We start from the raw sequence: 27903 nt of genomic DNA, 5'->3' as shown, positions 1-27903 counted from the left end.
ACTGTTAAAGTGTTCCATTTCTTCTGTTTCAGCACCAGGCGCTTTGGGTTCGACAGCCAGTCCCTCTACCAGCAACCTCCTGGTGGATCCCATGTGGATTGCAATCATGGCTGGCCTGGGCTTTCTCATCATTGTCTTCCTGGTGCTCCTCTGCTGCATCTGGGGGCGGAGTCAAAGCCAGCTGGAGCCCAAGTTTGGGAAGGCGTGAGTGCTTGTTTCTCTTGGCAGTATATATCACCGCAACAATTATTAATTAATTAATCATATGACACACGACCTTTGTACCAGCCCTTTTCTTGTACTTCCCTTTATTTTCTGTAAATTTATCACAGCTTGATTTGAACATCATCCTTTATTATTTGTTAGTTCCAATCTTTTATATTGTAAAGTCAGGACAGTGAAATTGCCATTTTTTTTCGGGAAGAAAAACTTTGTAGGTTTCTAGTGGTAAATATATTTTACAGTTCAGAAATTGAAATATTACCAAAAGTACTATTATTTTGTTAAAGCACAATCTTGTATTCCAAGAATATCTTACTATTTGTGTATAATATGCATTCATTTTTTAAACAAGTCAAGGGTATCGTTTTTATTTAATGTACTTAATGTTTTTACAGTATAGTCCACATGTAGAACATTTAATTTGCCAAACGAGTGTTTCAGTCGAGACCCCACAAGACTAAGATGTGATGTCTAGTGTGAATTCAATTCACAAGCTGAATAACCCTGAATGAATAGCAACTACAGCATTCCTTTGTCATTGTTCACTCTTGTTACTTGCACATGACTGATTTTGTGACTGGCCTTATGTCTGGTCTTGTGACTGGTCTTATGGTCCTCTCTACACAACACTGCTTCCGGCCATTTCTCTTTACTACCAACCGTCAGAAAGATTCCAAATCTGACACTGTCCATTACCAAATTATACACAAACAGGGTTATAAATGTAAACAGGAAATCAAATAGTGTTTTACTTGCACAGCATTTCCTAAACTAAAAGAAGATTATGAAGCAGGGGATACCACATGAATTGTGCCTTATGCCCACTTTGCATAGAATTTACTTTTCTAACCCTAACCATGCTGAACCCAACGAGGTTAAGCAGGATTTCAATGGGTCCCTAAGGGGTTAGGGATATGCATGTATCAAAAACTCGTAGCTCTTGTCTTGGCTAGTTTTACATTTCATTGCCTCATTTTAATTCAGCTGGTCTGATTAATCTTTTCTCTCTTTTACAATTGCATGCACTGCGCAACCAGACTCTTTAAGAACCCATCGCCTATTTTTTTTTATGGAATCAGTGTGGGTACGAATACCAAAGCTATTTCGGCCAGAGTGATGGGTGTTTGAAACATGAAATGCATGGAGAAACTCTGCAGGAATTGTCAAAGATTTCACCATCGTTACAATGGAAATCTCTACAAATTGTCCAAAACTCTTACGGCCAGGAGACTGTGAAAATGATTTATATAAAGTATGAAAATTGTTGAGAATATATTTGATGTTCTAAGGACAAGAGCGATGCAGTGCTGGACAACTGTTGCCCACTCTTCTTAAGTACATTCTCCTGGGTTTGTGATTTTCAAACAGTTCTCGGGAAAACCTTTCTACTATTTTGACAGTAAAGGGCCCTGCACAGGTTAACATAAACAAGTTGCTATCACCTCTGTTTTGTTGACGTAGATATGTGTGAAAACTCCTACATCCTAGCTTCACAATGTTGGAGCAGTAACAGGCTTTTAGTATTCGTTGGTAAAGAAATTACTTGAAGGACATTTTGACACCTACCCTGCATGATCTGCTGCGAGTGCTGTAATCATGATTTCTCTTGGGGGGGGTGATTCTAATGGCCACAGGACCACTGACAGGTCAGCCTCTCACAGTTTTTACAGTGTTGGGTTGGCAGATATAGGGGATGAATTTCACAGTCTGCATAATTCTATCAGATCCAAATACTCGTTAGTATATGTAAGTATAGTATGCTCATATATATATACTAACAAGTATTTGGATCTAATACTAATACTTACTAATATTCATTATATACTAATGAATATTAGTAGATATTTCATTAGTTTAGATTGAATGTATTAGATTTTTTTTTAAATGCCTCAAGGACCACTGCAATTTAAGATTAAGGATCATCGGATTTTGTAATTTGGAAAGTAAAGCATAAAAAGATCAGGTATGAAGCAACGGTAAGTCAGTCTGCATGAATGTTAAAACTTAAATTGTACATAATTAATTGTATTTGGTTTTCTTAAGTATCTTATCACAGCTACATCACGTATTCAGAAATTGTTATTTCAGTTTACTGTTTTATGAATTTCAGGTTAATAAATATTTTACACCAAAGTGATCTGTCAATGGCTGGTGTGCCACCATGCGAAGTATTTGATAAAGTTATTTCAACTATGACGACAACAACAAAAAAGGAAACGAAGTATCACACATATAACTGTTAGGAGGGGAACATTTAAAAACCAAAAACCCTTTCTACTGAGCTATTTTTAACTAATAGGATTTATCTCTGCTATTGCACAAAATCTAACATAAAATTGCTGTCGTCAAAAACACTACAGAACACAAAGCCTGACGCTGGGCACGGTGAACGCAGACAGTTAAACTCCCCTTAACCTCCATGCATTAAGGTGCACAGCCTACGAAACCAACCTGCCGATGTCAATGCATGGACTTGAGAAGTTCCCCAAGCTGTTCCAGTTTAGCCTTCCTCCGATGCAGGTAGACCTGTGTCTCCCACAGCATCTTGAGGAGTGTCTTGTCCTTGTTCTCATCCAGAGGGATGTCGGCGCTCAGCGGGGGGCTGAAGCGGTAGAATGGGGCGCCAATCGTGTTGCACCAGGAGCGGGCGCGGTCCAAAGTGCGCCCTCGTGCATCGGTTACCTACAAAGAATGGCACCGATGTTAGTTTAGAATTCAGAGGGCCATTTTTGAGTGAGTGATGAACTAACTGACAAATTCTCACAACCTCTGCAGGAACATTTCACACTGACATATAAAGCCAGTTCTGCAGACTTGCACGATGCCAACAGTAAATCAACACTTGCAAACGTTCCTAAACTTTACACGAAAGAAATGGATCCAGCTACCCTAGCTTCTATCTTAGATTTAAGCTGTCATCCCCAAAACACTGAAAAACATTCAGAAACCTGAACACAGCATGTGAGGTTCCATATAAATCACCATGGTTCTGTGTTTGACAAGTTACAGCTCACAAACTGTTCCTAGTGCTCTTTTTGTCCCATTCTGTTGATAGATGAGCGTATTACTAAAGCTGGGCACTTTTCATGTGTTCTGCGAAAGAGTAACATGCATGGCATAAACTTCGGCTCAACCAAATTTTCATTCTAAGAAACTTCCTACTATACCCATGAACTTGCATCTCCAGTCTCTCCGGTTCGTAAATGATTTTCAAGCTCCCGTTGGAGGAACACTCAAGTTGTGTGTTAATTTCTGTTTCCATGGTCCAATGTACCCCTACGTGCAGTGGGCATGGCGTCACACTTATGACCCGGGTACTGAGCACTTGTAGCAATCAATCAAAGCTGGACAAATATCCAACAATTAGGACATCAAACCAAGACGTTCCACTCACCAGATCAATGAATATTTCCCCGAGATTTGCTGCAGCTCGGGCGGCGTTTACCATGCCCAGCACACCGGACGGCTTGACGATGTGCATACTTCGCATGGGCTTGATTGGAACACAACCAGTTCCCACAGAGACTACGACTCCAACCTCACGTTTTGATTCACCCTGTGAAATTAAAGATGGACACAGTGATTTTTATCCTATCGGCAGGATACATGTAACTGAGAAATCATGCAAAATTTGGAGGATTCTGAGAAATTTCTTCTTCAGTCAACAATTATGCCCAAGTTAAAAGTTTTTGCATTTTCATGCGTCCATTTTGCATTATTTGTAAATTGAAATATTTCTTTCACAAAACCCATTTGTTCCAAAGCTAACATAAAAAAAACATAACGCAGCATGTAATGGAACTGTAAGGCTTGGGCATAAAATGCTCTTTTGTGCATGTACCTGTACACATGCATGGGACAAATAGAATCAAGTGGTCCTTACCCACCTCCTGCCGGGGATTCCGGATCCGGACATGTATGCTTTATATTCGTGGTCGGGGTCTCCGAACTCGGACAAGGGGAACAGGGCCTTGTAACAAAAGACCGTACTTGGAACAAAAGACCACGCTGCTGGGCATTACCGACATTTTTTCACTCTGAAAAGTGGAGATAATCCAGCCTTGTTTTGAAACAGTATACCACGGTTTGAGGCATTTAGAGTGAGTGGATTACCACAGGGAACAAAAGCACTCCACCACCGCAGCGGTGAGCCACACAGCACAACTGCATGCTAATCTGGCCCCTATTGAAACGACGTCAGCAGCGCACTGAGCCAGGATCGTGAACAAAAGAAAGTTATATAACAACGCACAATCTGGGCTCTTTTTACAAGGCTGCAGGCCTGGCTGAAATACTCAGGCATCAATAGATATTGTCTGTCAGGCGAGAGTGGACACCAGACAGTCCTTCACGTGTTTGTAAGTGTCCAGTAAATGAAGACAGAAATTTTTAAAGAATTTTGAAACCAGAAAAAAATGATAAATATCCCAGCCCAGCATCATCAGCATTGATAACTGTCCTGGCAGGAAGTGGTTAAACCACTTCCTGCTGGGTGAAATTTGTATATGCGGGATGTGTTGAAGGGCGATTTTCAAGATTTTCCATTTTCAAAATTCTCCGACAATTCATAACTTCCCTTACTGGATGTTTACAACCAAAGAAATGACCGTCTGGTGCCTACTCTAATCTGACAGGCAACCTCCCTCGACACCCAAGTATTGCAGCCAGGTCTGCCGCCCAGTAAAAAAAGCCCAGATTGTGCAGTGTTGGGTTATTTCCTTTGTTCCCAAAATTGGCCCAGTGCTTTGCTGAATGGCAGTGGTGTCTTTTCAAATGCAGCCAGCGTGCAGCGATACTGTGTCGCTCATCGCTGGAGTGCTCGAGTACTTTTGTCCCCGCAGATAATCCACATCTCCCGAATGCCGCAAACAGTGGTACACTGTTTCAAAACAATGATGGATTACCTCCGCTAATGACAACTGAAAAATGATGGCAATTCCTAACAGCTTGGTCTTTAGTTCAGAATACGGTCTTACAAAGCCCAGCTGTTTTGTCCAATTTTGGGCACCCCAGCTGTACATATAAAGCCAACATCTCTGGTACCAGGCACCCCGGAGGCAAGTGGTTAATATCACCACTCACAAGCTTCGTTGATGTGATTCTACTGCAATAGGTCAATACCATACTGTTCCTGAATGGAGAATGTAATAGAATTTTGAAACCTCATAACTTGTGCAGCATTCAGTCAACACCTGCACACCAAGCTTGCATATATGCACATTTAACCCCTGGACTTTTTTCTGAAAGCTGACTCCGAGAATTCCAGCCTCGCTTGAGCACGAAGGCCACCTGCCAAACCGCAAATTCTCGGTTTGTGGCTCTGCGTGCTCTGCACGCTTTGATTTACACAGTGAAAAGGCTCATTTTTCGGTGGCATGCGGCTCTACTCAAGCTTCCACATTCCTGTTGCCTCTTTTCAAAGTGGGGACTATTGTGAAGCTGGTGATTATGATGCAAAATCGGCCTTTCCATTTCTTGGCAACACACAAAGGCCAATCACCATATATACAAGAGCCAGGGTCTGCCTTCTTTCACCGTGTTCGCTCGAGCATGGGCCGAGAATAATAGCTAAAAAGCAGGCTGAGGGATCTCAATTTTTACAGCGGCTCTTACCGCTTCCCGGTGAGAAGGGGTCAGCAGGCCAACGTACTTATGATGTCTCACTTTCCTATGGAGCCAGTAGGGGCCCACTACACTGCCCATCAACTCGACAAAAACGATTGAAATGCAATGATTATGACACCTTGAAACCTCCGTCCATGCTAGGATCGAGCCAAATGCATACCTTCATTTGCCTGTCCATGTAGTACTCTTGCAGCTCGGTCAACACATCCAGGGTGGGATTGTTTGCGATCAATCCGCCGTCCAGGAAACAGCCCATGGGTTGGAAGTAGGTTGGGGCTGCACCGCTGCCTCGAGCAGCTTTCCAAATCAGTTGATCTGATAACGCAAATCGAGAAAATTTTAACACAAAGAAATAAGCAAATATTCAATAAACTACACCTAACAACAAAGACGACCCGAGTAACATTGCCTTTGGGAATTTCTTGGCACATATCAATGTTGCCTGTGACAGGTTTCCAACCATTTTGACTCAGCAATAAAAAAAGAAAACATTTCAATATCTTCTCCATTTCTACAACATTCAGCCTTCTCAGCCTGAGTCTACAGTCTAGGGATTCCAATGTTAACACAAAGAAACACCTCCAGAAAATCCACTGCTACATTCTGGTCCATTCCGCAGGGCTCTTATTTCAGCTGCCTTGCCGTTTGTTGCATTCAGCTCAGTTTATTGCATTCAACCATCCCCTGACAACAGACAGCGCATCTTCTCTGAAACGTTGAGTGCCCTCAGGTTTCTTTTCAGAACCGCACACTCCATAAAGAGAGACATCCTTGCATGGTGCAACCGCAAACTCTTTTTCTCAACTTAGCACTAAACTATGTGAGATTTTGAGGCACAAAGAGAAAATCTGATGATGAAGCATTTTCAGACAAGTATGAGAAATGCTTCATTAACTTTTCACTGCATCTGTCACCTTCAATTTGTCACCAAAAATCGATATCCCACAAACGGAATGGTCTAGCAGGGAGAACAGCCATCTTGGCCTATATTTCCTACAAGAATGGGACTACTAGAGTCTCACCGTGATACACAGGCGGCGAGACGAAGCTGTCTTCATTGTAGACAACATGTGCCGAGGATGAGCTAGCTGGCGGTCTATAGTTGCGGAAAATGTGAAGAGGGGGTGGTGTGCGGTCCCCAAGGGTAGTCATCACCAAAACCCTGCAGAAAAAGGTACAAGTATCAGACTATTTCAGCGTACAAGTAATGGGTATCTTACATGCACATGCAAGCAACATACTTCACGTTAGTATACTATTTTATCAGTTGGGTAATTCTTGATGACTACTTTTTGAACTAATGTAATGGGGCTGGTTGAATCGCAAGGTTCAAATATCAAGTATAGCAGTGAACAGCATGTATTAACCACTTCATACCGAGGTACCCAGTTTTGGGGACACAGGCTTTACACACGAAGCCGGAGCAAAAGATCTGGGCCTTGTAACAAAAGACAGTACTCGGAACAAAAGACTGCGCTGATGGGAATTGCCAAAATTTTTTCAGTTGTCAATAGTGGAGGAAATCTGTCATTGTTTTTAAAGGTTATAACACTGTTTGTGGCATTCAGCGTGAACGGATTACCACCGGGGACAAAAGCGCTCCAGTGATGAGCGATACAATACCGCGGCACGCTAATCTGCCCCTATTGAAAAGACGTTGGCAGTACTGTGCCAGTTTCGGGAACCAAAGAAAATTATGTAACACCACACAATCTGGGCTTTTTTTACAAGGCGGCAGGCCTGGTTGAAATACCCCGGCGTCAATAAATGTTGTCTGTCAGATTAGAGTAGCTGCCAGAAAGTCATTCGTGTAGGTGTAAACGTCCAGTAAATGAAGTGACAAATTTTTAAAGAATTAGGAAAACATAAAAAAATGAAAAGTCATGCGGCCCAGCAGAATCAACGTGGATATATGGGCCCGGCGCAAAGTGGTTAAACCAAGATTGCAGGCTTTCGTGATGGCACTGACTACAAGTAAACAAGTGCCAGACTAGAGCTAACAGTAGTTTTGGCTATAGCTGAGGCTTAGTGCCATATGCAAGCTCCTGTGGTGAGCCGCAGCCAGAGATCTGCAATTTATAAACAAATATCAAGGAATGTGCACTGTAATTTTGCTTTGTTCATTGATTTTCCTCTACATGTTTGTTCCTGCTAAAATATGTACATGAAAGCATACCTGCTGGTAATAGTACTCAAGTGTAAGGGAACATTTCAGAATTACAGAAGGCAGTATTTACTGCAGTACTGCCGTTTTTTTGGGGTACCAGCATTAAGCCCTTTTGGGTAACTAGTGTGGTGCTGCTAAAAAAACCAGCAGTACCGCAGTAAATACCGCCTTCAACAATTATGAAACACTCCCTAATGTTGCTTTTCCTAACCCACGTATTTTGTTGGTATAATTCTGTTTCGTCAATTTATGTTTGTTAATCTCTCCCCATCCTGCCTTTTAAGTGGTTTTTCCCTTATTGCAAGCGCATTCAGATTTTTTGTGTCTTCTTTTAATTTTACCTCGTAATTTTATGATGTCCCTTTCGAATGAATGATACTGAATGAATAATCATAGAAAAAGGTCTTTAATGACAGCTCTGTGGACAAGACAAGCAAGTCTCTGTGTCTCTTTACTTGTGTTTGGTGATAGAATCCATTTTGGTGTCCGCTCCAAATATGTGCTTGAGGAAGTTCTCCAAGGGCTCCGAGGGGTAAGGCCGTGACCCGATGAATACGTCGTTCTTCAGGCCAAAGTAGAGACTGCGTGCCTCCTTCACAGAATAGCCTAACCACAACCAATATCAGCAACATATCAGGAATTTTATGACCTGTCCTGTGGCATTAACTTTGCTGGAGAAACGTTTGCATGTGCTTACTGTTGTATAGCCTCAAATTGGCATGTTTTCAATGAAACCAAACACACACAACAAAAAGCAAGCACTCAAGAAAAACTGGACGAGAAAGAGAACGTATTAAGACCAGTCACAATACCCACAACCAAACATCAAATGCATAAAGCAGATGAAAACTCAGGCATGCAACTTTAACTATAAACAAGGAAATTCCAATCCTTACAAGACTTTATACAGTGTTTTTAAATTTTCAATGGCACGGGTTGAAGTGAAAAACAAGGAATTAGCAGATCCAAGGAAAAGTTGCGTGCCTGAAAACTCCATTTAAGGACAGGAGGTGCTAGGTAGAAAAATGAGGGGCACTTACCGACTGCCAAAGCCAGGGCTAGAATAGGGGCACCTACCGACTGCCAAAGCCAGGGCTAGAATGGGGGCACCTACGACTGCCAAAAGCCAGGGCTAGAATAGGGGCACCTACAACTGCCAAAGCCAGGGCTAGAATGGGGGCACCTACCGACTGCCAAAGCCAGGGCTAGAATGGGGGCACCTACGACTGCCAAAAGCCAGGGCTAGAATGGGGGCACCTACCGACTGCCAAAGCCAGGGCTAGAATGGGGGCACCTACAACTGCCAAAGCCAGGGCTAGAATGGGGGCACCTACGACTGCCAAAAGCCAGGGCTAGAATAGGGGCACCTACAACTGCCAAAGCCAGGGCTAGAATGGGGGCACCTACCGACTGCCAAAGCCAGGGCTAGAATGGGGGCACCTACCGACTGCCAAAGCCAGGGCTAGAATGGGGGCACCTACCGACTGCCAAAAGCCAGGGCTAGAATGGGGGCACCTACCGACTGCCAAAGCCAGGGCTAGAATAGGGGCACCTACCGACTGCCAAAGCCAGAGTTAGAATAGGGGCACCTACCGACTGCCAAAGCCAGGGCTAGAATGGGGGCACCTACCGACTGCCAAAGCCAGAGTTAGAATAGGGGCACCTACCGACTGCCAAAGCCAGGGCTAGAATAGGGGCACCTACCGACTGCCAAAGCCAGAGTTAGAATAGGGGCACCTACGGACTGCCAAAGCCAGGGCTAGAATAGGGGCACCTACCGACTGCCAAAGCCAGGGCTAGAATACCCCCAGTGCTTGTGCCAGCGATCCAATCAAACATTTCTGCAATAGGCATACCGGCAGCTTCCTCGACGGCCTGCAAACGGTGCAGATGGAAAAAAGACAGCTCTAAAATAATTTGCCAACTTCAGGGTGTTTTATTCAACATTACACTCAAAAAAGGAAGGCTTCATAGGTGTTAGTTTGTTACCATGATCCTTGCAAAGTCCAAGTTTCAGAAAAAGTCCAATGAAGAAACAGCGCTTGAAGTTAAACTTACTACCCCGGTATCATAGAACAGGATTCCCTGTGAAAATCCTTTCCAGTGGGTGTCGATGTGTTACCCATGGAATCACCTATTTGCATAATATTTCTCTTAACCGTTTCCTACTTTTCCCGACATCAATCATGAGACTAAGCCTTCTGGCCCATAACCTTTATCATATTTTTGCATCCCCTAAATTAGAATTAAACACGTCTTTAAGGTGCTCCAACTTACTATCAATATCTGTGTCAATATGAGGCCTCTTATTCCTCCACCGTCTAAGCTCAGAACATTGTCACTGTGTCTTGGGGATGCACTGCTATCTATCTCATCGGTTGTCATGGAAACCTTCTGCCTGGTAGCCATCATGCCGATGCACACATTCAAGAAATCATCATAAGCTGTGTAAAAACAGCATGTTTAAGCAAAATTATATGAAAGTGACAAACTTCCGAATAAGTTGTCTTGCAGAGTTAGAAGTCATTACTGCAGAGGTGTCATGCCCATGGACAAGTGAAACGCACGCCATTACATGTCTCTTTTGACTAATAGTACGCCCTAACTTAACGAATATGCTCGCATGTCAAGTTTAAGAATGTGTGTGCCAATATCACGCCACCACATATATGATGTCTCCTCCTTCATGAGCAAATTGGAGTGCATCGTTAGCCAACTTCACTACGTATCTAGGCAGTGAAAACGATATGCGCACGTCCAGCTGTGTTACCTTTAAAAGGGTAAACGTGACTCCAATTTTACAGGATAAGCCACACACACCTTTATTGCCCTCTGACTGGGCAACCTCAATGGATGTGGGTGGGTTACCATCATACGTCCCATCCGCCTTGCACCCAGCGCTGCACCCTTTCATACCCGCCGGACACCGCCGTGCCCCTACCAGGTGCAGTGCACTGATGACGTTATTGGAGGAGCCCACAATGCCCCCCAGGGAAGACAACAGCAGGGTGGCGGCTACGTGGCGTGGGGATTCCCCCTTTCTGTTCACTGCATTGACGTCAGCCCCAAATACAATCAGTGCATACACCATGTCTAGGTCGTTCGTCTGCAAAGCAGAAAACACGTAGAACTGAATTAAAGACATTTAACCAATGAGTATTTCACAAATATGAATTATACATGTAAGTAATGCATTAGTCATGCATTTGAAATCGGGAATTATTCTTTAATCGTAACTGGTGAATTTCTACATCCAGAAATCCTTATCAAATCCTTTGCATCTATCATGGACTTGTTCCAACAGAGTTATAAAAGCAAGTTATACCAAGAACTTTCATTATTCACCAGGTGGATTTTGAATTAACGAATCTACTGTACTCAACGGAATTCACCTAAGGCCAGCATTCTCTTTATTGGAATAAGAACATAGCATGAAAGTTTGCAGGGTTGGAGGACGGGAAATTTTGTTTTTATAAAACTCAACCGTTTGAGTGACCCTCATCTACGACACCTCATATCAAGCCAATTACTTCGTCTTTTATGCATCCTCTGAATCATTGCTCCTACCCGGACAGCTTGATGCAATGGAGTGTCTCCTTCAGGCAGGGAGGCATTAACATCCGCCCCAGCACATAGCAGTGACACCACGCATCCAAGCCTCTGATGCTGAACCATGACCTGAAGAGGAGTGTGACCAGTCTTGCTCCTCAAGTTGACGTCAAAGGTCCCCCGTCTCTCGATCACCAGCTTGATGAACACCGGGGATTTGGCATAATGTAATGCAGAGCCTCCGTATTTCACACACAGCATCATGTCAGGCTGCATGTCGGGGGCTTGTAGAAAAGCCTCAGCGGCCCTGACACAGGCACAAAAAATTAATTTCATCACGAATCGTACAAAAAACCTCTACTTCTTCTGGATTTAGTCTGTGAATAAAGATGAGCACTTTACCACACAATGGCATTTGTCTTGGGTATTTGTCTTGACACCAAGTCCCCCCCCCGACAGTGACAAAAAAAGAAAAGTATCAGATCCGTCACTGGACCTACATGATGACAATGCAGATTTTGTAACATTCAGATGAAAATTGGTCCGGTGCACTTTGTGGCATTCATATGCAAACCACTATTCACATGTACAACATACTAGGTCCTGGATCAGTCACAGATTTGGGGGGATTTTAGGGTTTTCAAGGGAAAACGCCCCTTGAGTTTTTGGATTGACTGACCTGCTGTGCTGATGTTTGAAGGCATAGTGTACGGGATAGCCAACCGAGTCTGTCACATTGACTGATGCACCTAGAGCCACCAGCCCTGCAGCGGTGTCCAGGTGAGCCTGCTGACATGCTATCTGCAGGGCTGTCAAACCATGGATGTTGCACCCGTTGATGGCGCTGACATCTTCTGCCAAAAGCTGCAGTTTTACAACATAAGGAATGCAGTCACCGTATAATTTTTTCCCACCACAAAAAATGAATATTACTTGCATCGTTAAAACCTGCAGGCTAGGATAACAGATATCACTTTGTACATTCAGTGAGCTAGGTAACAAACATAAACCAATTTTTTTAAACATTGAATAACATGGGAAACTGGTTGTCTTACAAGCAAGTCTGTTTCCTCACTTACTTATAAATGTTGACAAAATTAACTGAGTTTCCTCTATTATGATTACAGTGGAACGCCACTATAACGAACGAGACGGGGTCCACGCTAAAGGTTCAGTACTGCAGTCATTCGTTATAGCGAATTTAACTGCCGGATGTTTCATTGCCATGTTGAATAGCGCCCTCTCTTGTCTAACTGAAGTGCACCCTCTTGTGATACCTTGGTTCACTGTTTTCGTGATGTTTTGCCGTTGCATTCAAGTTTAAGGTTTCTAGAAATGTATCTGTTAATTATTTTTGTTTTTTATTTAAACTTGAGTCAAAAAATTGATATCAAGTTTATCCTAAAAGTCGTGAAACTACCACTCACGATCGATCTACGATGCATGCTGTGGCGAACCTCGGTTAATTTGTGTATCAGCGTCGCTCTCTGTAGACTATTGTTAGTGCAATGCAACAGTGCGCGTGTGTGCCGTTTTCTTCCGCACCCGATCATGTGGAGTTTGCAAAACCAGTGTCTATTTAATACCGTTGACAACTAGAGGCTTTCCCTTCTAATCTTTGGGGGCATAATGGCCCCTAGTCACTTTCCGACATAAAAAAACACCGACTGTTTATCATGTTGACGTTCGGGAATTACAAACGGCAACTGATAAGCATTCGGTAGGTCCTGTGCACAAATTAATGGGAGCAAGGACGATTTTCGATACAGCCGAATGTTAGGTATAATGGTATTCGGTATAGCCGCGTTCCATTGTACCAGAAATCAACCTCTGAGTTTAATGCAAGCCTAGTGCTAAATGATGATAGGAGAAAGCCTAGTGCTAAATGATGATAGGAGAAAGTCTAGTGCTCAATGATGATAGGAGAAAGTCTAGTGCTCAATGATGATAGGAGAAAGTCTAGTGCTCAATGCTGATAGGAGAAAGCCTAGTGCGCAATGATGATGGGAGAAAGTCTAGTGCTCAATGATGATGGGAGAAAGCCTAGTGCTCAATGATGATGGGAGAAAGCCTAGTGCTCAATGATGATAGGAGAAAGTCTAGTGCTCAATGATGATGGGAGAAAGCCTAGTGCTCAATGATGATAGGAGAAAGTCTAGTGCTCAATGATGATGGGAGAAAGCCTAGTGCTCAATGATGATAGGAGAAAGCCTAGTGCTAAATGATGATAGGAGAAAGCCTAGTGCTAAATGATGATGGGAGAAAGTCTAGTGCTCAATGATGATAGGAGAAAGCCTAGTGCTAAATGATGATAGGAGAAAGCCTAGTGCTAAATGATGATGGGAGAAAGTCTAGTGCTCAATGATGATAGGAGAAAGCCTAGTGCTAAATGATGATGGGAGAAAGTCTAGTGCTCAATGATGATGGGAGAAAGTCTAGTGCTCAATGCTGAAAGGAGAAAGTCTAGTGCTAAATGATGATGGGAGAAAGTCTAGTGCTAAATGATGATGGGAGAAAGTCTAGTGCTAAATGATGATGGGAGAAAGTCTAGTGCTAAATGATGATAGGAGAAAGTCTAGTGCTCAATGATGATGGGAGAAAGTCTAGTGCTAAATGATGATGGGAGAAAGTCTAGTGCTAAATGATGATGGGAGAAAGTCTAGTGCTAAATGATGATGGGAGAAAGTCTAGTGCTAAATGATGATGGGAGAAAGTCTAGTGCTAAATGATGATGGGAGAAAGTCTAGTGCTCAATGCTGATAGGAGAAAGTCTAGTGCTCAATGATGATGGGAGAAAGTCTAGTGCTCAATGATGATGGGAGAAAGCCTAGTGCTCAATGATGATAGGAGAAAGTCTAGTGCTCAATGATGATAGGAGAAAGCCTAGTGCTCAATGATAATGGGAGAAAGTCTAGTGCTAAATGATGATGGGAGAAAGCCTAGTGCTCAATGATGATAGGAGAAAGCCTAGTGCTCAATGATGATGGACTAAGTGCCACTGTGGAATGAGTCTTCAACAAACCTTTTGTGAGTTAAACTTGAATAAACCTGGCACAAAGCGTTCTTTGAATTTACGTGAGCATAACAATTTGAATTCTTCATACTAAAGATAAGAAACTTGTTGCTATACCTTGTGGTTCAGGGCAAGTTTGCGCTTCATGAACAATGACAAAAGAATGCTTTTATTGCAGTTCATTTGAATAACTTGTGAATTGGCTTAAGACTGAATGACTTGACGGATTTACAGGGACTTACAGGGACTTGTGACGGACTCAAAATACAACACTGGTTACATAGGAGACGCTTTGCACAAATACACTATTTTCAATAGATAAGAATAGCACAAAGGAACCAGTATATTGCAGAGAGAATGGTTGCTATGCAAAAGTTTGCCCAAAATCATGTGGTATAGCAACGGTGCCCGTAGTCTGGAAAATTCAAATTGTTATGTTTACGGGCAGTCTGATATTAAACTCAGTGCACCGGGTTTATTCAAATTTAACTCGCAAAAGGCTTATTTCAGACTACGGTGAAGTATGGATAGAGCTGCATGGACATGATTAAAACAAACCTGCAGAATTGGTGCGACGTCCCCCAGCAATCTGGCAGCATAGTGGAATACATTCTCGCCCTCAGCATCTGGGATGTTCAACTCTGCCCCACTGAGGATTAGAGCTTTCAGCATACTTGGGTTGTTCCACTTTACAGCAAGATGGGCAGGTGTTCTCTTCCCATCGCAGGCCTGACTGTTGATGTGCCTGAAGTCAAACACACATTTACAAGAAAACTTTGTTATCAGAAATCAATTTTTTTCCAGACAGCTGAATCCACCATAAGAACCTTTTGCCAAAAAAACAAAGGACCTTTCTCTGACTATATGACAAACAGTTACAATAATAATCATATTTACCATATTAAAACAAGATGCAAAAAATGGATACCAAATGTCCATGATTTTAACACAAAACAGGTTTTCTGGCCCCTACAACACACTCAACTGAATTCCATCTAATTGGCACACCACTCAAATGAGACGTTTCTTCTTCTCTAACATTTGATACTACATGTGTGGTTCTGATGCTTGTAATTTTAAAGACAGATTATATTCAAGTTTTTATACTTTGTCCACTTCTTTGTAAGATCACCGGAAGCAAACCTTGTACCAAACCTCAAGAAGTAACTAATGCTGAAGGGAAATATAAATATTGTAGCGAGCACGGCTGGAACATGCGCTGCGCGCGTGATCACCCCTTGTTTACCGTGGGTTGCCATGCAACTGGCGCGCGAACTGGTCGTGGTGCGGCGCGAAATAAGCTGTGTAAAACACTCTCTGGCTGGCTCTTGACGAAGCAAGACTGCTCTCACGTCTGTGTCCAACCTACAACGCCGCCCCCAAATTGGCTGAGAAAGTTGTAAGTTCCCAAGAAACAGAGACGCAATAAATCATTCAAACCCGTAGAATTGTGTGTTGGTAATTATTTCTTCAGTTATATGTGCCATCTCTGTCCTGTCCTGTATGTCTACAATCTTCACCGTACCTAATCCAGTGAAACCTTAGGCCGCGTCGAGCACGTTACAATATTTTCTATAAAAGACACAGAAATAGAACTATTTTACTAAAATCTTTGAGATTACAACTTTACGTTTCAATTGTTTCAATTAACCTTACATTCAATTTTGGTTTGCTATTTCTGTCAACATGTACATGTATGTTTAAAACCCTTTTTGCTTTTGCGCTTATGTGAGTTTGCATATTCATGAGCAAAACTGTGATGTAGTCTCAGAGTGCTTCACATTTATCCCAGCTCACTGGGCCATGGGATCAGTTTCCTGCAGCAGCTAGAGACCAGCACAGCTTGATCAGGTACCCATTATAATCAGGAGTGGAATGAAGCAAAGGAACAGAAGCATCATGGAACTTGTCGGGATCAAACCCACAAACCCTCACAGAGAGTTAAACATCACAGCCACTGGACTACAATACTCCACAAGCATATTAAATAAACCAAAACCTGCATCTTTAAACCATGTGACATACTGTCTAAAGAAGCCAAAATTCCAGGGATAAGATAAACAGGCTATAAATAGACTCCAACAGTTTGTGGAAACTTGCACGGAAATGATAACTTTTGTCGTTTAATGTCCACTGTACCTGCCCAGCTTAGGCCTAATTAGCCCCCTTTACTACATTGGCTTTACATGTGCACCCCAAATTTGTGCCAACTTCAGCAGGAAAACTGGGCCAACGTATCCTGGTTCATGGGTGTAACTTGCTAACAATGGTAAGAAAACTGAAATTTCGGCCAAGGTTAACAAGCTCTCAAGATTGACAGTCCCGGGCTCTAGTTGTAAGTGCATAAATGTGCATCACTGAATCATGAAATTGTTGCATAAAACTGTATCATGCTCACAAATCTTACTCTCTGATTTCCGGTGTGGATAGGCACTTCTCAAACTTGGCTGCCACGGCGTGGTGCGCATAGGACCAAGTGGGATTGGAGCGGGCACTGTTGGTGATCTTCTGCAAGATCTCTGCATTGAGCCAGTCGGCACTGCCCCTCCAGAAGGGATACAGTGTCTGGTGAAGCTTGCTGAACTCAGCGATGGTCTGGTCCCCTTCGCTGAGTCTGAACATGCTGAAGAATGTATAAAATAGCAGAAATATCTACTTCACTGAAGCAAACACTTAGATTTTCACTAAGAGTACCTGTGCTACATTAACATAGATTAAAACAATTAACCTTGAATTTACAGTGCAGCCTCCTGATTCATCCAGAAATATGGCATATTCTGCCGTTGTTTATTCCACAATTTGAAATTAAAAAATGTAATGTAAAATGCTTTATTTGTAGGGTAAAGTCTGGCGAGATCCTATACGACTCATCCAGCCGGAACTTATCTCTCGTTTTTAACAATGTGAAGTGACTAAGAATATGTCTATTCCCCTTGGTCAGGATGCAAGTCCATCGCAGGTCGCTGCCAGCATCCATTTCTACTCCGGGGTGGACTGAAGCAAGTTGGGGATGGAACTGCCTGCCCAAGGCTACAATCCACAGCCGACAGCTGGACTCCAACCCCTGATCCTCTGAAGTCGAGTCCCAAACCCAAACCACTCGGCAGTAACTCCTCCACTCTTTTCATCAGTAATCTCATTCTACTTGGGGTCTGTTAAGAAGTCTGTCTGTAATAAATTCTACAAAAACTGTAAAATCATCCATCAGGCTCACTAAACTCCTACCTGAACGATTTCACTCTGGCACCCTGCAAGTGCAAGAGACACTCATATTTCCTTCCTCTAACATCGTGTAGCAACTGCATACTGTCTAAGGTAGTGATGACCGGCCAATCCATGTACTTCTGGGCCGGGTGATCTACTTGGCGGACGGTGCGGGCGTAGGCGTCAGTGCTGGGAATGTTACTCAGCACATTGCTCACCATCTGATTGAATTCTCTGAAGAATGACATTGTGATGTTGTCTTGCTCATTTACCCTGCAGCAAAAACAAAGAACATGTAAGCCATGGGTTAAAGATTTGTAAACACATTGCTTAGAACCAGTAAAAACTTCAGATTTTCTTACCCAAAAAAGCCAGTGCAATTTATTTATGATGCCCATGAAATATGTAGAGGCTCAGCCATCAGTATTTTCATTCTTTTCCTATGGAGGACAAAAAGTAGCCATCTGCTTTTCTGCAATCAGAATGGTAGAACAGCAGATTTGATGTTCTGGTAACATGCAATTTCGACCTTTCTACTTTTCTGCCACCTCAAAAAAGCAGAACCAACATTGTTAGGTTATGCATTTTTCTGCTTCAAAAAAACCAGATTTTACTTTTTCTTCGTCAGCTGGCGGCCGAAAAGCAGCCATTTGCTTTTCTCCTTTCGAACAGGCAGAAATGAGGATCATATGTTTTGACAACAGTGAATTCTACTTTTTTGATACCAGAGAAGCAGATTTTACACAGGCAGCTGAAAAGTGGCCACCTGCTTTTCTGCCTTCCAAGGGTCATGATGGGGTTGTGAACCTCAGGTTATGACCATTTCCTAAATTCTTGGGGATTGAAGACGTACAAATTAATAATTACAACCACCCAATCTTTATAATGAAAGATTCAAATATTTTCCTTGGCGCGAGCAAGCTTTTGTGTCTATTGGATGATAGCTGTAAAAAAGTGTATTTCCTTTGAGATGCTGGTTTCACAGGGACACTGATACTGCCATATGGGATTGGTCCGCAGAAAACACGGTTAAGTATAGGTTTCTATACGTCCTCATTCCCCCAGAACGGAAACGGTCGTAACCTACAGGTTTATGACCCCATTCACTGTCCATTGAGGACTGAAAAGCAGAGGGCCACTTTGGGCCACCTATGTAAAATCTGCTTCTCCGGTATCACAAAAGCAGAAAAGTTGAATTCACGGTTGTCATCAAAACGTTCAATCCACTTTCCTGCTTGTTTGACAGGTAAAAAGCAGATGGCCACTTTTCGGCCGCCATCAAAAAGAGGAGAGGTAAAACTACTATTGTGGGAGCAAAAAAGTGGAAAAATGCATTACACTAAAATGGTCATTCTGCTTTTGAGGTAGCAGAAAAGTAAAAACGTCAAAAATTGCGTGTTACAAAGACGTAAAATCTGCCTTTCTACTTTTCTGATAGAAGAAAAGCAGATGGCCACTTTTCGTCCTCCGTGCTTGTACACAGGGTGTCAAGCTGAATCTGTGTAAGAGTTCTTTCCGAGTTTCTCTTAGGCCCTGCAACATTTTTTTCAAATTACCGCATGCGATCTCACACTTGGCAGGTGAAATGTCAAATTCCTATCTTTATCTCGTGAAAACTTAGGAGCACCTAGTCAGTGAAGGAGTGAAATTGGCCCGATATTGTTTTGATGTACACATAGCAGTGCACATTGGATCATAAACTAGTCCATTTTTAGAACTTATAAATTTACAATAGGCCATAACCATAAAAATTCATTCTGAAAAATCTGCATCTGCGTCCATGTTGATCCTCGACGTGAGACGCACTACAATTTTCACTTTATCCCCTTTATTAAATGAGAGCCATGAATCACAAAAAAAAGAAAGTGAAAGTATCCTGCAATTTATTTGAGTTCACTCACATCGACTGATTGTGCCCAACAATTTCACCATACTACTGGTTCCAAGGTGACATTTGAAAAACAGATACATGCAGGCAAAACATACACTTCGTTCGTGTTCGTTTTTAATTGAGCTTTGAAAAGAGTGTTCAGTCACTTCAACAAGTCAGTGCTTGATGTGAGAATGAGATTTAAAAAAGACACTGTCACTGCACTGGTACTACTACAAGTGCCTACTACGCCCAACTGTAGAGTCTGTCCCAACTATAGTTGGAATGGGCTAGTCCCATGCTGTTCAGTGCAATCTTGACTCTTGATCTTGCATAAATTGTTTGTACTCTCTTCAGAGTAGATTTGCATTTGAATGACATCCATTCATAGACATGATAGGATAGTCAACTCAGGAGGGAGTAGATTCAAGATTGCACTGAACACTGCTAAATCAATAACATTACAGTTGGGTCAGCCCAGCTACTAGCACAGAGTGCAGTGCCATAGCATGTGCCAGGATAATTTCATTTCTGCTGGTAGGCCTAACTCATGCCAGTACTATATTACATTTCGATGTCAGGTATGTGTAATGACTGAGCGAAATGTGACATTCCGGATAAATTCTGTTGGTTGTGAGCAGCAAATCTTGGAGGCTGGCATGGTTGGGACATTTTTAGAAGAAAGTTGCTGACTATAGTCTTGATAGTTGGACAAACCCAGCTACAGCAGGGCGTGTAATATAGAATTGCTAGTGAATACTGTCGGTCATGTTGGTGGCACGGGCAGTGTCGGGGCATGCACAGCCGGGGTAACACCCATGATGCCGCGCCGGAGGAAGGAAAAGATGCACCAACACTGTCAACAGCTCGACAAGACAATCCGGAAATGATCAAATTTGCTGACACTGCAGTTTTCCTCACGGTGACTCAAGCTGTCTGGATAATAAACACAAAAATGCTTTGTCATTTAAAGGGAAAAGAACAACCTTTCCAAACAACAGAAAGTTCCACCGCGTAGTGGGCAGGCTCTGCATGTCTGGCACAGCACCAGCAGACTAGACGACTAGACGGCGGCAAGCGCGCGGTGCATGCTTGTGCTGTAATGAAATTTCCCACAGAGTCACCTGGTACCTCAAGTCCACCCATCTAATTTTCCATTTCATAACGAATTAGACAGGTACCAGAAGTTGCAGAAGCGAATGAGTCACCCTTGTACCCCGAGGCCATTACAGCAACATAGTTATGCGTAAGTGGTGGGTCCATACCTTGAGATCGAAATTGTATTAAAATACCATGATAAGTATATATACACGCCATTTACATGTATATTATACGTGTTGGTGTACCGTACGCCAAAACTAATTTTGATCAAAGTGTTATTTTTAAAAATTGTTTTACGCCCAAGAGCTCATAGGCCTATACACACTTTGGAGTTGAGTCACTGAAAGAGTTTGACGTTCCGTTGGTGTATGGGTAGTGAAGTTCCAACACACCGCACGGTTATTTTTTCGCGAAAAGCGGCGCAACAAAAGGTAGGCAAGCTGTTGCGTTCGACATGTTCGACGGCCGCCGCGTTCCCAGTGGTCCACGAACACTGACGTTCTGGGGGAAGTAGGCAGTGACAATATACCATAACTCGCGCTGGAAAGAGTTCCATATACAAAGTATACGGACGCCAGTAATTATTCCCTACAGTCAACTGGTCATGACAGTAACCTAGAAAGCAAAAACTTTTCCAGAAAAGTTCAATTTTAAGAGGGAAAATACCAAGTCATTTACTTTAGACAGTTAGAAAACGCTTAGACATGTTTTTTCAGACCAGTCTCAAAGGGTTTATGCCCGGGGTGTCAAGCAGTGTCCGCATATAATATGGAACTCTTTCCCATAATGAATATCACAGCTAATGGACATTGATGCTTTTATATGTTTCCATTCATCACAACAATTGTGCACTAGCAAATATGATAAATACACAGGGTGGGTGGTGCATGAAGGATACCTGGCAGACACATCAACGGCAGAAGCAAAAGCTTATCATGATTTTGTGTTTTGTTTTGCCCTGTTTGTTTTGACAGTTGACAGTGATCAGCAATCAGGGAATCACTGCTTTAATATTGTTGAAGTGGGCCTACCCTAATGCGGTGCAGCCCAAACATGACAAACTGATATTTTGCTTCCAGTAGATTTGCATGAGCAATAACCAATACTTTAGTTTTACCTAAGATGTTACTGTAAGTGAAATGTTGTTGCCCTCAGCATTCCCACTCATGAATCTTGAATTTACTTACCCACTTCAAAGTTGCAATGATAATTTTTTTTGGAAAGTGCACAATGCACTCTTTTATAACAATCATAATATGCCCAAAAATAAGAGTGCAATTTTCTTAGAAACTTGTAGTTGGGTACATGTGTATGAGTGGAGGTTTATTTTCAGAAACAAACATAATTACAAGAGGATATTATTGCCACCCTTACCATGAAAAGCTTCAAATCTCATAGTAATGATTAATCAGAATTTGACAGCATTGGCATGTTCAAAGAAATAAGGATTTTCTAAGATTTGTCCAAGTGCATGACATTACAGAACAGGCAGCTGAATTTGTGCCCAATTTCCGGATGCCGCCATTTTTAATTTCAAACTAAAGTTCACGACACCGTAATTGTTCTCAAAGTTTCAACAGCATTTTTAATTTGTTATGAGACAGAGGTTCGGCAATGCTGCATGAGGAAATTTGGGGAAAACATCACATTGAACTGCATTAGGGCAATCCACTCTTCATGCTGTATTCCATAATTTCCCTCTTTAGTCAAGTCCCAAGATTCTTTACATAAATTTTCAGACCTGCTGGTTCTCAACTCTATGTATCAAATTTTTGAATTATTTACTCTATAGGTCTCTACTTCTAGAGCAGGAAGGGCAGACAAACACACTTCTCTGCTGTGGTGTGGTGAAAATTAAGGGCAGAGGTCATCATGGTGAGGAAGGCAGGACCTACCAATGTTATCAAGGTAAAATGGAGTCCAGTAATCAATAACATTGCTTTTTTTATATTTTTTCCCCTTATCCTTTCAAAAATTAGATGAATGCTTTTAACCATCCTCGTTGATGATGACTCTGTGAGTTCCAATGCATTTATTCAGGCATCTTGATAAATTTAGCATTCTGACCAGGGTTAAGAGAAGTGTGTATAATACTAAAAGGTTTCCATTCTAATTCAGGTATTCCTACAGTAGGTCAGTCAGTCAGTCAGAGAGACAGGGTTATTATCTTTACAACCAATTTTATTTCACCAGGATATATTGTCAGTTACCAAAGTACCATTTTCCATTTGGCCATATATAGGCCTGTTGATTCGGGATCGCAATCAGTGATCTGACGCTGGTTCACTGACACCAGCCAGCCTAATGGATAGAGCGAACCAGCTTTGGGATCACCGATCGAGATCCAGATGTGTGTGAAACAAACAGGCCCTTTGAGTAACAAGTCAGTGGTTTGTAGAGAAATCTCTTTTCGAAGTTCTAATCATTTTGGCAAAAGGTAACCTAACATTTGAGGTTGCACTGTGAGTTTCATTCTATTGTTTTTTTGTTCTTTTCTGCTGTCTAGGTGAAGCAGGAGCCTGTGGATCCCCAAGACGCCATCATCAATGATTACGACCTGGTGACATTTTCGGTTCGGGAGCTGAACCGGCGGCTGCGCGGTCTGAGCAAGGAGCAGGTGGTCCTGCTGAAGCAGCGGCGACGGACCCTAAAGAACCGGGGCTACGCGGCCAACTGCCGGGAGAAGCGTGTGACACAGAAGGAGACGCTAGAGGAGGAGCAGACGCGGCTGCACGACGAGGTGCGAGCGCTGAGCCACCAGAACCAGCTCCAGCGGCAAAAGCTGGAGGAGGTCCAGTCCAAGTACCAGTCCTTGCTAAAGTTTGCTGAGAAGGCCAGCCTGCAGGTGAAGGTAGTGACCAGCCTGCCCGTCACAGCTGCAACGAGCACTCCCAGCTCCAGCCAGATGGAGAGCCCATCACCAGTGGCCCAGACGAGCCAGCCTTCCACCTCCAAAACCAAAACTGAGCATTAGCCCTCAAGAGAAGTCAAGGTACCATACTGGCCTGACGTAACATTATATCCATGTGGGCATATTTATACTGTACAATGTAGGTATCTTTACAAGAGTATTTCTCATTATTTTGGAAAAGTAATGAGGAAGCATTTGGAGCATTTTAAAACTCAGAACATTTCATTCGGAGCTAAGTGCATTATGGGAGGGATCCAATATGTTTCCAGGTTAATGCTCCGTTCAGGAATTATATCTAAACCCTCTTCTTGTTAGGCATAAAATTCCAACAACTTGGATGCCCTGTTTTTCAATTCAGGCAACTTTGAACACACAAATTTTGAACGTGAGCTGGCTTCTGGGATAAGGAATGAAACAGCTGCCCAGCTGGGAAAATGAACAACTCACAGTGGCAAGTAAACAACTTTTGGTCACATCACGAATTCTTTCATGTAGAGATTAATACTAAACCAGGTGGGTTTTGTAAGATAAATTGTGTACACAGGCAAAGGCCTTCTTGTATACATGGAAATATTATATGACTGTTGTGGAACAGTTGCATCTTAAAAACGTTAATAGCATACTGCACTTATTCAAAATGCATGGCAAAAAAACATAATGGCATGTTTTATGGTCAAGGGAATTTGTTTTATTTATTTCCATTACGTTAGCATATCCATTAACAACTGCAAGCATTTTGTAGATTGTGGTCACGAAACAAGTTACAAGGATGTATATGCAATATGAGCAGCTCAAATGTCAAAACCAATGCTGTTTACAAAAGTTTTGAACTTGATGTTTTGCATGTTAAAGTGACAGAAATGCACCCCATCATTCATATAAATATGTGCATGGCTTGCAAGCATAATCAAAGACCAGCTCAGGATATGACACCTAAGTTGAAGGCAAGGGACACCGTCAGTGTCCAAGTACACATTTATGCGTGTAACAGCTCATGAAAATAAATACCTGTTTAGTCACAAAGTCAGAACATGTTTTAAAATTTGGGATCCGCCAATAATTTCCCTCAACGGTTTATTTCATGTTTTTTTCAAACATATCTTTAGCCATGTTATGGTATTTTCCTCCTGTAAGAAGTCACAAAATACATGTATGAAGATTGCTGCACACATGGCACATTAAGCTTAAGATGGCAGACAGCCATCCAATGCTAGCCCTTTAAGACCAGCCATGTAGCGGGTCTTTAACCAATTGGAATGGTTAAACTATTTTACATACATACATTTATAAATGTAACTTAAAATACGCATAGCTCTGTGCGCCGACTTTTTTAAATGGAAGGTGAATGCTGACAAATTTATGCTTTATGCAAATCAAAGTGAATTTTACATGTATATCCGGAAATACTTGCAGCAGCTTTTTTGCAACTTTTTGCAAATTTGCCCCAACTTTGTGCATGCATTTTCGGCTGATTTGACAGATTATTTGTAGTACCACAATTAATGGTGTAATTTGATTGGTCTCAAATTCTAGGGTCCCAGCCCAGGAAGAACTTTGTTTCACACTGAAAGGATATACATGTATGCCAAGTGTCAATTGGGAGTGCTTAAAAAAGCACATTAAAAATGTCCCCCTTGGAATGCAGCGTTTTCCACTGGAAATAATTCACTTCCCGTCCTACTTGAGAACAGCCTATTTATTCAGGGACATAACAGGATAAGGACGCATTCCAATCTAGAATGCTTTGTTACCACCCAAAAGGACAGGTCAGGGCCAAATTTTCTTAAGCACAGAATTCTATGATTTTGAGAACCATTCTGTGCATAGAGCCCAAGCAAAGAACATAGTGTGGCACTCTGCTAGCACAGAGTCCCAAATAATGAGATGCACCACTATGCACAGAGCTGCTTAGTGGAAAATCTTGCTTTATGTGCAAAGCAGTAATTACCAGGGCTCCAGTCACAGGTATTAGTAGTACACATGCCACAATTTGTAAGCCGGCTACCCATTTTGGCCGAGAAATATTCTCCTTGCTAAGCAGTACAGTTCCACGGAAAATGCACCCATAGGCATCAACCAGAATTCCAGGCTAACCTGTGAAGTACGCTAACCAGTAGCACGGACCATTGCTTCCAAGTTAAGCACCAACCTGTCATGGTTGAAGGCAAAGGCACATAATTGGATACACTGCTTGTGGATGGAGTGCACAGCTTACTGATTTTAACATTGGAGACAAATTAGGTAATATTTGCTTAAACTTTGAAGGATTTTAAGCCTCTATGAGACTTTGGAAGCTTGTTCAATTGAGTTTAACAGTGTGGGCAAAGGAAGACATCTGATAATGTATTTTGCCATAGTAAGTAAAAATTCTTCTGTAATAGCCATGACATTTGGCCCTTATTGCATCAGTAACTTTCCATGATGAATACATGTATTACTACAGAAAATGAATGTATAGTCAAGGTTGCATGCTATTTTTGAGGGCAGGGTTTAGCTCATTAGTGTGTAATGTACATGTAGATTGTTTTCATTTGTCTAAAATGTTCAGGAATTGTCAGATACAAATTTATTCTCAGAGGAACTGTAAATATATATGGAGGATAGTGCATTGCTTGACTATTGTTTACAATCGTGGTAAAATCAACAACCATAATTGTGGGCGTCACCAGGTCAAGTTTTGGGAGGGGCAGGGCAGAGAGCCCATCAGCAGCAAACTGATAAACCATTAAGTTCTGAGGTGTTCAAGCATAAATGTACTAGTATCTCATCAAAAATCAGCATCTTTGTTACAGAGGATCATGCTTACATGTTCCTGTACTTGAAGTTGCACTGTTAACCCACTCCCGTGACTGCTGGCTATTTTTCCTGTGTGCCGGTGTGTTGTAATCAAGACCCTACAAGACCATCACAAGACTTCAAATCTCAACTCAAGTCACGTGCTGTTCAAATGAACTGCAATAGAAGCGTTGCTTTGTTGTTGTTCACCCTGTGATACTTGGGGTTGGTCTTGTTGTTTTTAATTGGTCTTGGATTGGTCTTGTGACTTGTCCTGTGACTGGTCACGTGACTGGTCACGATAGCACTGCTGTAGGAAGTCCATGCATGTACATTACAAAGAGTTTTTATCAATATATTTAATTTCAGCATCCTGGTCTAGCAATGAACTGACCCACTGTCTAGATTTTGCTTCCATCAGCTTCCTGAAGCTTTGATGTGAGACACCTGTCGATGAGGAATCGCTCAACCTATTTGCCACCTTCTATACAGAAATCACTTTCATGGGTTCTAAGAGTGGAAGATCATTCATATGTGTCCACGAGGTCAGCTGACTTGACAGCTGTGTCAGTGTCTGTAATCCAACTCATCTTTTATAAGCACTTTTGTGTACATGTACATGTCTTTATGTGAAGTGGATTTGTATCATAAGATGCCATATATTGAAGGAATCAGAAATTAAAGTAGAAAAGATACTTTAGTCTGCCTTTGTTCTATTTTATTGTTGGCTTTTGGAGTGTCAATTTTCAAAGTGAAGTACTAATAAGGGAAAACTATATTTATCAGTTAGAATATTTTTTGCCATACATTCACAGTAAGGACAAAATGGAGAAATACTGTGTGGGTTATTTGATTGCAACCAAGTTGTCCTGATTTCTTTGGTTTTGTATGGATACGTATCATTTTACCATTTTTTTGGGGGGGGGAGCAATAATTTGATTTACATGATTTGGGGGCTGCCAATGTTATATTTCATTTTGTTGATACATGCAGTTAAGTCACTAAGATCGTAACGAGTTGCTTTTCAAGCAACTTTGAACTTATGATGTATTCCATATTAACCCTAACCATCCCTCAATCCTTCCAAATCCTCTGGGTGGTTTTGGAGGATTTTGAAGGATTGAGGCTGCATGGCAAAATTGCATTGCTGACTGCAAAGGATGCATTGTCTCAAGGTTGTGGGTTAGACCTTGTGGTGTTTATGTTCAGCCATGCCTAAATTCACACTCACATTATACGTGAGATCCTCCATACTGCTCCGGGATACAATTCAAACTGCCTAAACATAGTGAGAGGAATTGGAAGAGGATTTTGAAGGATGTAGGCAGTGGGCACCCCTCCACAGAACATATTCAAGAAATATCGGAGGATTTTGAAGGATGTAGGCAGTGGGCACCCCTCCACAGAACATATTCAAGAAATATCGGAGGATTTTGAAGGATGTAGGCAGTGGGCACCCCTCCACA

At 42.1% G+C, this 27903-nt stretch overlaps 3 protein-coding genes across 36 annotated transcripts in view; 2 read left to right on the top strand and 1 right to left on the bottom strand.

Moving 5' to 3' along the window:
* Positions 1-2367, top strand: part of LOC110976081 (uncharacterized) — a 92706-nt gene extending 90339 nt beyond the window's left edge. For all 31 annotated transcript variants that reach the window (XM_087138671.1, XM_087138668.1, XM_087138685.1 and 28 more), the window contains one exon: positions 33-2367. In XM_087138671.1, coding sequence (XP_086994797.1) covers positions 33-208 — 176 coding nt within the window. In that variant the 3' untranslated portion in view covers positions 209-2367. The remainder of the gene's footprint in view (positions 1-32) is intronic.
* LOC110976214 (85/88 kDa calcium-independent phospholipase A2-like) lies at positions 279-20762 on the bottom strand. Of its 2 annotated transcripts, none has more exons than XM_087138707.1 (14): positions 20637-20762; positions 17802-18053; positions 16984-17199; positions 15135-15321; positions 12243-12427; positions 11582-11870; positions 10835-11120; positions 10292-10458; positions 9793-9889; positions 8470-8620; positions 6870-7009; positions 6008-6162; positions 3617-3778; positions 279-2904 (listed from the first exon to the last, which is right to left on the bottom strand). In XM_087138707.1, exons 2-14 carry the CDS (start codon positions 18026-18028, stop codon positions 2683-2685), a joined length of 2484 nt encoding a protein of 827 aa, XP_086994833.1. In that variant the 5' UTR covers positions 18029-18053; positions 20637-20762; the 3' UTR covers positions 279-2682. The 2 variants fall into 2 exon arrangements, with proteins under 2 accessions (XP_086994833.1, XP_086994834.1); XM_087138708.1 differs by lacking the exon at positions 20637-20762 and adding an exon at positions 20506-20622.
* On the top strand, positions 20747-27132 carry LOC110976153 (transcription factor MafK-like). 3 transcript variants are annotated; one of them, XM_022229208.2, is made up of 4 exons: positions 20959-21182; positions 22544-22659; positions 23258-23743; positions 24021-27132. In XM_022229208.2, exons 2-3 carry the CDS (start codon positions 22624-22626, stop codon positions 23723-23725), a joined length of 504 nt encoding a protein of 167 aa, XP_022084900.1. In that variant the 5' UTR covers positions 20959-21182; positions 22544-22623; the 3' UTR covers positions 23726-23743; positions 24021-27132. The 3 variants fall into 3 exon arrangements, with proteins under 3 accessions (XP_022084902.1, XP_022084900.1, XP_022084898.1); XM_022229210.2 differs by lacking the exon at positions 20959-21182 and adding an exon at positions 20747-20896 and having other exon boundaries at positions 23258-27132; XM_022229206.2 differs by having other exon boundaries at positions 23258-27132.
* Positions 27133-27903: the final 771 nt, after the last annotated feature.

This window comes from Acanthaster planci, linkage group LG07 (genome assembly GCF_054643075.1).
Source record: "Acanthaster planci isolate LZ-2023a linkage group LG07, COTS_SCS, whole genome shotgun sequence".
Classification (NCBI taxonomy): Eukaryota; Metazoa; Echinodermata; class Asteroidea; order Valvatida; family Acanthasteridae; genus Acanthaster; species Acanthaster planci.
This window is presented reverse-complemented; position numbering and strand designations above follow the sequence as displayed.